Source organism: Mizuhopecten yessoensis, unplaced genomic scaffold (assembly GCF_002113885.1).
Source record: "Mizuhopecten yessoensis strain PY_sf001 unplaced genomic scaffold, ASM211388v2 scaffold7507, whole genome shotgun sequence".
Lineage (NCBI taxonomy): Eukaryota > Metazoa > Mollusca > Bivalvia > Pectinida > Pectinidae > Mizuhopecten > Mizuhopecten yessoensis.
The window spans coordinates 187,474-203,518 of NW_018407082.1; the positions used below are offsets into that span (position 1 = coordinate 187,474).

Here is a 16,045-nt window from a genome sequence, read left to right on the forward strand (position 1 = left end):
TCCGATCTCTGCTGATAAACGTCTGCAGCCTAGAACTGATATCCGACAGGAGGACACGGCTGGCTTGAGTAACTGGGATTTCAATCGATCCCTCTGTCTTGTCGTCATTTGTAGCACCATAAATAAATGCTAGTCAGATCGGGATTATTTGTTTTCTCTTTCGAAGACTCAAACAGAATAAGATGTCTGCGTAAGTGATTTATATCGGCACACCTCACACCAGCCTCAACCCACAGGCTTGACTTAAGTTTCACTTATCAGAATTGATTTCTTTCCTGTCACTATTAGACGAACAAAATGTTTGACGCTTCTCATTTTTCTGGATAAAAAAGCATATCTGGTGTCTACGTAAAGTGACTGATGTCTGTCTGCATGCCGAGGTTAAAAACTGTACTAATTGATTAACGAGCGTGAAGTCGACAGGAGTCGTGTATACCAATGTACAAAGTCTATCTCAAACATTGGCCGCCCGAAATCGTTCATATCACCCATTGAACAATAGTCCGACACCTCAAATACATTGCTCTTCTTACCCTTCCAACTGTTTCCATTTGAAAGTGCTTTACTTAGCGCCTCTGATTATTCCGTTGTCAAAATAGGCACCCATACTCATTAGACTCTGGCTGTTGAACGGACTTCACCAAAATCAAAACAGACATGCATTTACCTACACTCTGTCTATCAGTTTAATTACGCCAACAGTTCTCCAGTTTCTACCGTTGGCGCTCAAAAGTATCAAACCAAATCGTTGATGGTTGTTCTTGACGGCTGAACTTTCTTGATCCTATAAGTTCCAGGGAGTCATTATGTCACACTGATCAGTGCGCATCTCGAATATCAAAGTTGTTATCATTGGGTTTCTTTTTAGGTTTAGATGTTATTTGGGGTCCAATTGTTCTTGACAGATATTCTTTCTTTATTTTATATAAATTCAATTATAGATTTTGTGAAAAAATATATCGTTCTTATTTTTACACATCCTTGAGTTTTTCTTTTTGTTCAAGATATTTTCTAGCGTGACGTTGTTCTTTCTTGAGACATGAGTTCACTTAATTAATAAAAGGATTTTGGAGACAATTTTTTACTCAAATGTTTGCGCGTTTTGAATAACATGAAATTAGTTTCCTTAAAATTCTGTTTGTTTTTAGATATTTCTTAGCGTCACGTTGCATTTAATGAATCAGTCATCTTGATTCGATTATGATTTGGAAGACAATATTTTGTTTTAACTTTTTCAATTTCTTTGGCTTCATTTTGTTCAAAGACATGGTTTAGCGTCATATTGCCATGATTAATTAGGTGATAGTACGTTGTTTTGAGTGGCTATACTGGCGATTAGAACATGAAATTTGTTTTGAACGCGAGACCGATAGGTCGAGAGTTTAAACCAAATTTCATGTTCTAATCGCTAGTATAGACACGAAAAACAACGTACTATCCCCATTATAACACACCTTAACAAATATACTACGCTAATATGTTTGGAAACATTGTATTTCCTTGTACATTATGTACAAAAGTACATAGTGAAGTACTCTGTGTGGATCTCTGATGATTTCTCATTGTCACATTACTGTTTTACCAGGAAGCAGTTAACTGCCTGGTCGTATAATGGGATATTAGGGCACAATACTTTCTTTTAATAACATCACGATTCAAATGTCAAATAATAAAAGACCATTTCTAGTCGTTAAATGGTTAATACGAATTTCATGGTCTTTTGATGGTGTTATGGCATTTGTGCTGGATATCAAAAATGCTCATGGATCCAAAGTCGTATGATTTGTCATCTCGAGTTTCCCGGGCCATATTGAGACATACTTAATTCCAAGGACAACACAAAACTAGACATTTTCATCGTATCGTAAAGTTATAACTAAGACCATATCTTGTTCATAACCCCCCAATCAGGGATTTAGCGCTGACTTGTACGAGTTTGTGAGAACATTTTGTTTGTCTGGATCCAAGTGACCGTTTGAAATCGATACGAGTACTATAACTCGTTTGAAATGATTACTGTGTCTACACCATTGAACTTCCTTTCTTGATGTGAAGTGGTATTCAAGGTGTCTGACTTAGAGCCCTAACGTCCACCAGTTCAACCAAACAGTATATCAAATGCGCAAATGTTCATTTACATTTTTATTCACCTTTTGTACAAAGTGAGTATTAATATGATATACCATAGCATGCAAGCTATTTAAGTTCGAATATAAGTTTACCAGAAACTCAAATTGTATGTTTTGATGTATATAAATCGTAACAAAGCAGAATTTCGAAAATATATTTTTCAGACAGTAAATGGCATATAAAATCAAAATGTTCAACTTACTCGTTGAAAATTCATAATGTCTGCGAAAAAGTAAGTGTTGATGTGTGTTACTAGACCGTACATGTTAAACACAAAACAACCGAACCAACTATTGATGTTTTAAGTATGTTAGGCTGATGTTGCCAAGTCCTCAAACATGCATACGTTCATTTATTCGTCTTAATTAGGAAAATATCGCTTGCTTAGATTTAACTTTAACACGTTACTAAGCTCAGTAAATCCGGAACAGTTATTTATGTGGTGGATATATAGCTATAGTTCGTTCCAAACGAGTCAAATTGTACATGTATGTCGTACTAAGTATTATTTACTTATCACGCACGTGTCGTGCCGACGTAGTACATGTATATATACAACTACTATAAACACTGAACTATATATTGGGATTTGATTGACAGGCAATGAACGTCTATTTAAACTTTGTTGACCAAGTCCCAAGAGAACAACCGCAATAATACACGTATAATTGTAGTCCATGTTAATTTAGAAGGAGGTGTTGATCGTATAAATATATGCATCTTAAAGCGAAGCGAAACGTGATCCTTTTTCTTGCGGTTGATGTTATACTCTGTGATTAGTTCATTCGGCGTGACATGCCAGGCACACAATCTAATGCCCACACACCGAACAATACAAATATCGAAAACAGCAACATAAAAAACTCATGATATGACAACTTGAACTGCGCCCTAACACACCGAACGCATCACGTCAACTGGAATAAAATAACAGGAATTTCTATTACACTGGAGAATTTCAAACTTCAAATAATAACGATAAAGCTGAAGATACATGTATACACATGACAGTATATAAATATGACATTCATTAGCAGGTGACATTGAATATTGTCAGCCTGAGAAAACCATTGTCACCCGAGGCGAAGCCGAGGGTGACCATGGGTTTTTGAGGGTTGGCAATATTCACTGTCACCTACTAATGAATGTCATATCTATTTTGTTACACCAAAAGTCTTTGTAGCTCAGAAACGGCAGCAAACCTCGATAATGACATCTTATTTGTTGATAGTCTGCTGTTTATAATCGCTATCGCACCGGCGCTTGATAAAATTGGCTGTTGCCGTCAAACGTTCTTGTGACAATCACGGTGGGGAAACGAAGCGGTGAACTCACATTTTTCGCGCATGTTATATTTTTCACTGTCTCATGGCAATATAACCCGCGCCCCTTAAAACCAATGTATTTTCGGAGGGTGACAGAGATTTTTGTTTAATTTTCTGCCAACCAATCAAATAGCTAGAAATTCACTTGAGGTGTAACAAATTTAAATGTCACCCGGAAATACAGACAAATGTCTGACAGAAATATCAGTAATATAGATCTCAAACTTGCAAACAATATACTTAATTGAACAGCGATAATAACAAAAACCCGATAGGTTACGCAATCTTCTGTCAACACCTGGAAATGGAACATAATGTTCGGTGAAGTTCTTTCTCTAATATTAGGGAGCCATACGCTTCCTTTGTGCCTAGTTGCTTGGTTTTCCGGTATATATACTATTTACACTTGTTCTATGGTGTAGCACTGGCCTGTATAATCCTATTGTATGTATTGGCCTTTAACGTACATTGTATGTCAAAGAAGAGTTTGAAAAGATCTTCGCTGCTTGATCAGTTGTGTACTGTATACCGCGAATGTTTCGCCCAGTCAAACTTTCGCCCTTCCCTTATGAAATCAATTTTCGACAAGTGTAAGTTTCGTCCCTAACATTCAACTACTATTTATATTATGCTGTTTACTTATATCCGCTGTGATAATAAATTCAACTTCATTAGCGAATAACGAAAAAGGAAAAAATTAAACCACAGCGAAAAATTCTTGGTATTACAGTTTATCTTATTTTTTCACTTTCCTACATGTTATTCTCGTCGGTGTCTTCCTAATGCCCGTCTTTACATTATATTTGTTGTTGTGAGGATGTAAAACAAAAAACAAACAAACAAACAACCTTCCATCCATGTAAGCGCTTTGTCAAACTGTTTTTACTGTTCGTTTCTTGTGTCAAAGGGTTCTATTTACCTGTCAAAAAAAAGATGAATACGTACATGTTTCATTAAATTATAAACCACATTCAGATATCTAAAATAATGTAGCAATAACGCGTAAATCTTTCAAAAATGTTTAAAGTTTGGATATGTTCCAATAAGGTTTTTAAAAAGAGAGAAAACAGACAAATTAAAAGTATTTACATGACTAATCCCTGCAGTGTTTAAGAGCAAGGTTACGCGCGTTTATTCGTATATGATATGTTGAAATTTAACAGCAAACAAAGGCTATCTGTGTGCTGTGAACAATTACCGATAACATTGGGACAGTTCCTTTATTGGTGCAATTGTGATAAGTATGGGTACTTAAAGGATCGCGGGGTGGTTTGGAATCTAGTCATAAACAGCTAGCTCAAGTGGTTTGTTGACAGTCATTAGCTCGCTTTAGCGCACTCACGTGGTATCGAGTGCTACAATTTACGAATATACCACTCCCGTGAAGTAGCACTAATTTGCCACAGGTACGCGGCACCATCATGCACCTGCGGTCTGTGCACGGCGTTCCCGTTCAATTAATTCAATGTCTGTGTTTCCGAGTGCATTCCAATCCGCATTTTCCCCGTCATGTTCGTATTTAGATTGAGTTCCTGTATCATCCAATGTCTACCGGACACTTGTATACACTTTTGGGTATTACCTTCCTTTATTTCCGCCTAAGGATTTTCTACATCAAATTGTTCGTCCAAGTCTTCCGACGGTTGTTGCACTGTTCCATGATATTCTAATTTTTTTTTGTCTGCATCCAAGTCATTCGTTTGTTTGTATTGATGATTCACCATGTCAGTCGGACGCTTGTCTGCATAACATTCTTTTATTTTCCCCAATATAAGCACGTTGCATTTGTACAATTTCCCGCATTGACTACAACAATGTCCCAGCGATGTGAATTATTTTCCCAATTTTGTAAAAGAAGTACCTTCTTATCCATAGACTTACCATTACATCTGGAAAAGTAATGTCAATTGCTTTTATGGTTTACAATGAATTGCTCTAGAGATGGCGTCACACGTCTGTTGGTGCAAGAACTGGACATCAGGCAAGGCAGAGAAAAGGCAATTTAATTAATTATTTAATTAACTTATTAATACTTAACCTTACATTAACATTGTACACACACTTATTTTAATCTTGAAAGTGATTAATCGGCTGGAAATGCTGACCCTTCAGATGCATTTGCGTGAAATCCCTGTTCGATCTTACTTATTGCTAACTTCCTTTTTGCTTCGGTATAACATTTGTTTGGGGTTATTTTCACCAGCGGTTATTTCCAGTCCCTTTTAGTGTTTGTTTAAACAGTGTATATTTGACAAATACAAATACTAAAGTAAAACATAGAAATAAATAAATATTCGAGTATTCATCTCGTACATGTGAATTTATATTTAGAATTACCATTGCCCTAGCCTACCTTTGATCTTTAACGATATAAAACGATACCTTTGTAAATTATTAATGGCTAGTTCCAAGCTCTATTATCTGAATATCGACTCAATACCATGATCGCTACCTACTATATTCTTCTCGTTTTCATTCAAATATACATAAATATTGCCAAAGATAAAGCGAAGAAGCGTACTCATCGATTGATCAAAATTTAAGAATATTTACTGAGAAACGCTTGCATATATTTGAATATGTTCCTAACAATTATCATGTCAGTGGTGGCATGCTGTGTTAAGAAGGTATGTACACAGTCCTGTGTTTGTATATAAACTTTTGTCGGAATACGTAACATCTATATAATTACACAGGTGTGATAAATTGTAGTTCGATATTTATCCTTGCTTGGTGTTTTCAATTGAATATTTGCATTCTCACAAAATATCTCTGAGTACAGCAATTTAAATGCTAGATTTTACCTTTCCAGGTGCGATCCAATTAAAGTCAATTGAATTTAAAACCCTGCCTTGTCGTGTTTTGTTCGGCTATCGGTTCGTGACAATGAAATACCAGTGTGCATTCCCTTATAATAAAATGAATTGAATAGAAATTAGATAATTGCCAAGTTTCACACATGTGAGGGTACAATGTATAAGACACCCTTGATATCCTTTACACATTTGTCCGACCATACATACTGCACCGACACGTTGGTGTATTCACCTGTACAAGCGTTGGCTCGATTACCAGCATCTAGGGATTACTTCCCAAAATAATGCTTGTACTCATTCGCACCACTGGGTAGACTAAATAAATGAAAATAAGTTCAACAATAAGACATCAACAGGTTTTCGTTACTTCCAGTGCAGCTCCAACAAAAGACGATTCCGCCATTGGGCGACTGGTCTCAATCTGTTGTTGAAGCTTTGCTGTGGAAAGTCAGAATTCGACCGATGCACTTTTGTACTGAATTAAAACAGAGTTTTAAGCATCTTTTTAATTTTCTCCCTCATTCACAGGTTCGTGTAGAAAACAGATAACAGAAATTATGATGTTACTTACATTGCTTTGTACAGATGTCTTTTCATTGTATTAATAACAATTGTCACAATCCAGGCAAAGTGTTATTTTTCATACCGGTTATGGATTAGATATGAGAATGACGTCACAGCACGTGTCATTATGATGCTGCGACATTTAATTAACTTTGGCATGAAGAACAGATGAAAATTTGTCATACATTTTTGTATCCATTTTTAACGCACTGGCATCTGAAGTGCAAATGTGTAATTTTCTGCCGTTCGTTGGAACATTGATTAATACACTGTCTTCCCTGTGGACTTGATGTGAATTTATTTCTTGTCTTTAAACTTTTTGTCCTTTCGCATAGTTTTCAGTGAAACGCGGAATTTTTGCGACATTTTCCATATGCTGTCTTCGTTATGTGTCATATAAACATAGGCAAGTCAATTTGGATTTTAAAAAACAATACGTGTACCGTCACAATTTTAGACTTGTTAACAGCGGAATACTTATCTTTTTGATTCATGAGAAATCTTTTTAAAACAATCACGTCATTATTACCACTGCATAAAATAATGCTAAACCGAATATTTACAGCCTTTGTAGAAGCCTACCATGTAGCACTGGTTTGCTCATGACGCGATTTTATACTTGTCAGTTGACGCTTGATTCGCCGCTTCAAATAACATAAGCAACAACTCGGAGTCAAACACTACGAAGAGTGCTGTTCCGTCGATACCGATTCGTAGACGATAAATACACAAAACACATTAGTCATCAAAGAACTGTTTGATATTGATGACTTAAGTGCATCATGGAATCCCGTATACAATTATTTATCATAAAAGTTTAAACTGCATTCGAATTGTCATTATCCTACGGTTCTAAACAAATTATCAGGCAAACCGCACATCACGCGTTTTGCGCATCCTATTCAGAATTATATAATTGTATAGCTTCAAACATGTAACTATAAGTATAATCCGAATTAAGTTTGTGCATATATGGTTTACTATTTCCGTAGAGTTTGGTTCCAGATTGATAACTAAATTTCATAAATTTGGGGCTGATTTTCAATAAATGGAACAGCCAACCGCCCGTAGCGGTCAGCTATCGTCTACGTTATTACTATGACGTTACAACTTAAACAGCCTGCGCTCAGTATACTGGTCTAGAAACTAACTGTTGTTCTTGATGGTCTTGTATATGACTAAAAAGCAATTGTGAATGTCATAAAATAGACATCAGTATGATATATGTTTTAGATACTGCGGAAGCTTTCTCCCAGTTAAGCGTTCGCCTTACGCTGTTAAAATAAACCTTCGCCTAGTGTTAATTTCGCCCTTCACATTTGATTGCTATCTTCACTCTGTCACTGATGTTCGCTGTTATGATAGATTTATGGGAAAATTCCTCGGTACACATTATTCACTGTCCATTTTTCTAACAAGAAATAAATCAATATAAATATTTAAATCGGATTCCAAAATCAGTATCAATTGTTTTGAGTAACCCTTTCCGGTTTCCACATTGGACGGCTACTTGCGGACGAAAAAAATTAAGGGCAGTTTGTAGGAAGGGGAAGCAACTATGTTTACGCTAGCATTTGTTACAATTCAAGAGCTTAACCTGCATTTGTTTTCATTTATTGTTTAATATATATTCCTATATAACCCTCTTTTAGTTGAGAGCAAACATTCAGTTCGATGTAAATGTAGACAGATATTTATTATACTTATGGAGTCAGTAGGCATGTTACGATCGCCTACTTATTTGATAGCGGAAGTGTTCGTCTTGGCTTCCTTAATTGTTTGGGGTCTGGTGGAGATCTGTCCACCACATATACCTTTTTTTTCTCGTATTCCATCGTTTAGAATGCATAACAACCTTAAACTACCTACAGTTCAACAATTTTAACCCTTCCATCTCCCCTGATCAGTCCCTGGTCGACCGTTGATTGTTTTGCATTCATGTTTTTCACTTGGTAAGCTTCCAACTCGTGAATGATTTGACAGCATTCGTGATGAAGGGGGTAGTTAAGACACGGAACCATCGCCATCGATCCCTAATGACACCCTAAACAAGCTGGCCAGGCTGTTTTGGGAGCTGAAGCAACAGTTTCCGTATGTTTACGTCCTCAGGGCGGCATTACAGCTAGTTATTCCTCCCAATAAACACATGTTTAGTTCTCTTTTTTCTGTCAGGCTAATTTTCCTCTCATGATTTGAGTTGGATACAAACCTGCTCGATCGACAAATTCCAACAGCAGGAATACGAGTTATGACATATTCATTCATTTAAATTTCACCAGAAATATCTGTAATCGTTTGCAGAAATCGAGATTGTGTTTCTGTATTTGTCCGTAGCGGATACTAAATGAGGATATATTTGTCTTTCTAATTAATCAGTAATTGTTTTTAACAGGTATTTGTTTTCATTTCTTGTGTAATATATGTATTCCTATATAAGTACGTGGATACCTGATATATATACATGTATATGTTGGCATATTTCATTTACGGAGTTTATTTGATTGGTTGGCCTGGTTTATTAGGTCATTGACAAACGTATGCTATTTAATCAATGTTATTACGTTCTGGCGAGTAATAAAAGTCATGACGGAATGACGAATTCATCTATTTTTGTAATTTAGTTAAATTGGATCGAGGTTTCAATTTATGAGACTAATTTTCCTTGGATGAAATCAGATTTACGTTGCAAGATAATTCATTCTGAACAGATCAGCGACTTTTGAGTCCTCTCAGCGGTTTAGTTTGGTTTGGTTTTATTTTGTTAAAGGTCCCATTCACAGTTATTATCTTTAAGTGCCTACATGTATGCAATGTATGTGTGCTTGTGTGTTTATGTACTGGAGGCAGGGTATGTTGGTGTACTTGCCTCATTGTGATAATGCAGATTTTATGCCGACTTAAAGTGTTATCACACTTCAATATCCTGTCGAAAGCACCAAGCACAGCAATCCGCCCAGTCACATTATACTGACAACGGGTGAAGCAGTTGTTACAATAACCTTGACTGCTAAACTTTAGTAGGGAGTTCAGTAATAATTACTATACTCGAAGTTGTATTTTCTTAACTGCATCGCGCTCATATTGTCAGAAACAATCAACAATTACAAAACTCTGTTAATATAGTAGCATGAATACATTTTAATTTTCTTTTAACTGATAATGAATATCTTATGATTGTAAGTTATTTTCTTTGGTAGTTTAATCATTTTCATGATTGGTTATTAATTTAATCTGGGTTTATTTATTGATGGCACATTTGATAAACCACGCAATTTCAATTGCAACGTAGGAAATTGTGAATGATTCACAATGTTTAAAAGTAATTTCATAGAAATGTATTTGATAGATGATAACTACAGTATTCTAAAGTGTGTGTGGTATACAAAGCATACATCCTAAGTGGTTTACGATTGTTTTGGCAACTTTACAGACTTAACAACCCATGTATATCTCGCGACAATTTTAGGGATATATTGTTATCACGTGATATAATTGCCCGTACATCACGTGACATTGTTACTGTCGTAGGTTGTTTTCACGCGCACAAGTCAGATGACAGACACCATGGAACGAAAACCAGTTGAACAGCACTAATCTGAAAATCAAACATTATGCTTTAAAAGGAAATATTGCTCCTATATCCGTTTATCTCACTACAACCGATCGCGTGCGCCAGCAAAGAACGTGCGGTTTTTGATGTCAGCTCCAACTGAGACTGAGCCAAAGTTTAATGCCACTTTTTCACACACGCTGTACGTAGTCCACAACTCTAATGAAGCAAACCGCACAGCTCTGGAAAAAGCTATTACCGCAAAGATTACAACATTTAGGGAGAAATTATTGTCCTCTTGAAATTAATTTCATGAAACACAATTGAGATGAATTCCTCAGCATATTCATCACGAAGCACATCACACCTTTTTACGACTGAATACCACATCAGTTACCGCAACTCCAATGAATTTAAAACTGAAATGTTATAAAAAACAAACTTGAAATGTGTTACACTAGAAATGACTTCCGCACGCCATTATTGCAGCCGAATTCGTGACATGGATGGAACCAATGTACAAACAACATGCACCACGTCACGTGCAGACGACTGCAGGAGCCACGCGGCAGCCCTTATAAGCTGTTTTTTTGTACCATCAGAAACATACACATTGCAGTCCCCATATACTATTCCTTCACAAAATGTAATCGTATTAGCCAGGGACACTTCTCTTGTAGAAGGAGCGTGTGCCAAGTCTATGCAGTTTTGATTCCTAAATACACTAACGACCTTGTATTAAGGATTGTCGTAACGCAGTTTCGTTCTTGTAGTACCATCTCGTTAAGTTGAAAAAAGACACGTGCATGCCAAGCACACGACACGAGTCCACGTTCTTCAATCTTATACGAGAAGTAATTACTGAAGGTTGTGCGTGATTCAATTTACGTGCCGGTACATAATATAGAAATATAAGCAAAAAGACTTTAAAGATTTCTTTAATTCTATGGTTGGTTTAGTTCTTAACTACAGTGAGTAGGTTTTATGAAATAACTTATTTGACATTGTTCAGCTCTGAAATGAACTGTGTTTCTTACAACTACGATCGGAATCTTTCCTCTTCGCTTTATTTATCCATCCCTTTCTGTCTCTCATAGTTATTTCCTTTTATATGATTTTGTCCCCGTCACGTGACATTAACTACAATATATTTACACAACATATTTTACAACTGAATTTCTGAAAACAGTTTACGAATTATAAGTTAATAAAATGTGTTATTTGAATAAACTTGCCGAGTCATAAGACGTTCCGGCGAGCTTTCGAGTGTTCCTGTCTTTTGCTGTCTAAAAAAAGGCGGCTATTCATGGTTTTAAAAGTTCACATCCAGTATTGTATTGTATTATCGATACAGAAAAGTCGATTTATTTACTGTTGTACATCGTATCATCAGTACAGATACCAAATGACACTGCGCAAACTGTAGCATTGAAGGCTAAAAAACATAAGATGTTATCCTTTATTTTGTACATCAAGCTATGTTGCACACTGTGCTTTGCTGAATGATTGCAAAGTTGAAGTAATATTAAAAAATGTGATTTTTTTTGGATATTTTACACAAACTAAATTTCTGCTGGTAGAACCTAGTTCATTCCTTCTTAATGTGCAACGATGTCTTCAATATAACGAGCTATGACATTGTCGCTATCCTCTTCATCAAACAGCAAACTTTTATGGATTCTCCCATGATGCATCATTCTTAACCATTTGCAGGTTTAAGAGCGTAGGTCAAGGTCCTTCTGTATGACACAGTACCCTTGAGATTGAGATTTTCTTGTGTGCTTTCTCTTTCTAACGAAATTTTAACAGATTGCAATTGATATATTGCTTCCATCACGACTTTGTGTAGCTTTATAATTTGCTATTTCAACCATTTTCTAGAAATATTTCAGCGTCTAGTAGTTCCCTTTGCGCATAGCAGCTGTTTACTCATGTTCAATTGTGTGACTTATACTTTTGTAGTGTTGACGAGCTTATAGAAATACAGAATACATCAGAAAAACAAAAAAACAGGTTTTGATCTCATAGGACCTCGCCTGTATCGTAATTTTGTTATGGTTAGTATTGAGTTTGATAAGTGTTTCTTAGCCACAAAATTGTCCATTGGTTTATGCATTGATACAAGAAAATCGATTTTTAGTTAAACAAGGCGCGTGGAAGAAGGTTATACTTGAAATGGCAACGAAAACATAATACTGTATACCAAGATGTTTTCGCCCAGTCAAATTTTCGCCAATCGACGGTAAAATTCAATTTTAGCCCGATATTTAATTTGTCCTTCACTTTTACTTTCTATGTATATTATGTTGTTTACAAATGTTCGCTGTAATGATGAATTCGCCCTCATAACGGAGGGCAAAATGGCGAAGGATAAACTGCAGCGGAACATTCCCGGTATACATTTAAAAAAAGTATAATGATAAGGATTGTTTTTCTTTTTTGTCCATTACTGGCCCCAGTTGATAAAACTGACTGTCTATTATGTAAAATTTTCATACGTCAATGAAATAACTGTTTCTCGCTGACTTCGATATAATGTCTTGTCGTAAAGAGTTCCTATTTAAACCATTTCCTGTACACGTATGCAAACATTGCGTTTTGATACGGAACTCAAAGCTTAATTAGCATTAATGTTTGCCTTGCACTAAAACGTATACTGAACCTTCAAAAATAGTTTGCTAGCTTAGAGTTACTTCCCTTAGTATTATATTCATATTTCGTTTAAATTTTCAATTACGATTCCTTTGTAGCAACATTTATAGAGTGCACGATCGTCAGAAACATGCAGATCCCGATTTTGCCTCTTTTATACTGTTTTCTTTCTTTCTTTCTTTATTGTTTCCAAATACTAAAATTCCAAACAACAGTGATTCTTAAAAATATATTTTAAAATGGGTTAAATACGATATGTATTGGTTGAAAATAACCTAAAAAGGAATCCATAACGGTTCTAATAGTAAAATTGTCTTGAAACTACGGCACTATTTACATAAGATCTCTACTTTTCCGCGAGCTTGGAGTTCATATGGTTGGTTCGATGGAAGTTTAAAGGATATCCGGTATAAAAGTTATCAAAACGATCTTAGTAACAAAACAACAGAAAAAAGTTAAAATGCAATTATATGATCCCGTATATAAATACATCCACTTGTGATAATGTGTTGTACCAAAACCCTCCCCTATGATAATATTCACTGTGTATGCCGATGTAAGCTTAGGTTTTGTGTATGTGCTGGATGCACATAAACTAACAGCGCAGTCTGTCTGGTAATCTGTTTATGACTGTGCCTAAACTTACGCCAAACACGTAACAGTAACCCTAGCGGGCCTATTATGAATGATTTGTGTCATTTGTTTTTATGTTGGTCTAAGTGTACTTTATGTACATGTATGATGTCTATGCGGGTCCTGTACTTTTTGCATCTGCCCGCTCATGATTACAGTACAGTGTATTTTCGACTAATGTTGATATTTATTTTTAATTTTTATTGTTAAGCACTTTAATTTAAGTAGTCTCCGACTTTATCTACCAGGAAGAATTATCCATTTGCACAATTTGTATTGCCTAAGCATCAATTCCATTGACAATTGATGAGGTAAACACACATGAATTAAAGTGTTCGTTAGATGTCCACGTGAACATGCTATTTGCATCAAATGGTATTTAGACATTGGCGATGCAAGAATACAAAACCATAGACATGCAGATTTCCCCCGGTATATATGACATTTTGTTTCATTTCAAACTTCCATTGTTTTTACAGATCCGTGCTCCATTTCGGAGGCAGGATACGAGAGTTTCATCACTGATGTTCCAGAAGACACGCCTGTCGGTATGTAAACCAGAAATTGTTTACCTTCATCCCTTTCCCAGCATCTGTAACATGTGAAAACAAAAGGAAACCTGTATTATGCTTGTAATGAAATACTGTTCCTCGAACCCACTCATTTCTTTGTCAATGAAAGTGTCTTGGACCAACTTTGCTACATTTTCATCTAAAACCAAATTAAGCGAGAACTACTGTATATTCCAATAAAATTCAACAACAGTGCAGTGTTACACAACACCAGTAATGACTGTACATTTGGTTATACATAAAATATTTAGTCTTAGTATGATGTATATAATAAATCCAACAACTCTGTTATAGGTTCTGTACTGGGAACGCTGAATGTCTTGGGTGGTCCAGATACTGTGGATTTATCCCAGCAGTCCAACACTTACCTCCTCTTTGATACAGTCAGCCGCAACATCACCCTCCAGGTGGCGCTCGACACTGATCAGGGTACTGGTACCATCACCCTCCTGGTCAACTGCCGCATCATTAACGAAGTGGGCATGCCTCTTGTAAGTTTGATGTTGTTTTAATGAATTGTTTTCTAAGATGCTTCTATTTCTCAACGTTCATCTAGGTTTTACATACGAGATAGAGGTCATACGTACTTCGGGTATCTGACTGTTTAACAAACTATTCGACAAAACAAATCACTGATATTCAGTCCCTTATCTTGGCCTTGGTGCTTGACGTTCGACCAGATAAGGAAGGCAATTGGTTCGGTCCCGAAGCCGGGACATACCAAAGTCCTAATAAATGGTAGTTCAATATTCGATGCTAAACGTTTAACACGTATGGTAATCATAACAGCAAAAGAAAAACTTCATTTAGTTTACAACAATTATGAAACAAGATATTTCAACTTGTATTAATCACTCTTGTTGCTATCGGAAGGAGACAAAGACATGAACATAACGCCTGCGACAATGAGTACACACATTAACACTAACATGTAAAACACGAAGGCACGTCCTTAAATGACCTTAGCTGTTAATAGGACGCTAAGCTCAATAACACCAAACCAAACATACTGTATAATCTTAAGCCACGTTTGTCACGACCAGGAGGACGGTTTGTCCATTGTCCTGTTCATAATAAGAGAAAAAGCAAGAGTCCGAGTGCAGGCAAGCACTACATAACTGTCTGACGACTTTTGTGTTGAACTGGATGAACAGGCTGCAACAACGTTAAGCTTGCATAACACAGTCTTATTCATAAAGAAATTTGAATTTACTCCTTTACTCTGAATACTTCCCGTCTCGCTGCTGTCATTTCCTTTCGAGATTCATTGGCTTCGGATTTTTCAAAATAAAAAAATATGCAATATTGTGTTGGTATATGGTTTATATAAAGTTTTTTGGCATGATTTACTAGTTGGCATTTTGTCGGTATTTGGTAGTGTTAAAGCGTATCTTTTTTGATGTACGTTTGTATTAAACTACATGAATGTGCGGAATAATATTCTGTCCATTTTGTTATGAAGCACGTAACTTCCTAGACACGATATGAATCTGTGTAATGATATCAAACTGTATCGCTGCTACACTCGCTCACAGAAGTTAATCATTTATGTCATAGCCTATTGAGAATCGTGGTATCTATTTTATACATTTGCATTCTATTTCTTTCATCCTAATTGTCATCCTGAACTGGCCTACACAAATTCTAAAAATATATGAAGATATTTCATTTTTCTGATGATGTCTAAACTATATTTCAAATAGAAGCAGTACAACAAATAACCTCCTACTGTGCAATCACTAAATTTCGTAGGTGTTCTTATTTCGTTAGTTTCGTCGGTACTATTCATCTACGAATTCATAG

At 36.0% G+C, this 16,045-nt stretch overlaps 1 protein-coding gene across 5 annotated transcripts in view; it reads left to right on the forward strand.

Annotated features, from left to right (window-relative positions):
* LOC110453790 (protocadherin-15-like) overlaps positions 1-16,045 on the forward strand; it is a 103,825-nt gene that overhangs the window by 70,549 nt on the left and 17,231 nt on the right. For all 5 annotated transcript variants that reach the window (XM_021502945.1, XM_021502946.1, XM_021502949.1 and 2 more), the window contains 2 exons: positions 14,150-14,218; positions 14,537-14,733. In XM_021502945.1, coding sequence (XP_021358620.1) covers positions 14,150-14,218; positions 14,537-14,733 — 266 coding nt within the window. The remainder of the gene's footprint in view (positions 1-14,149; positions 14,219-14,536; positions 14,734-16,045) is intronic.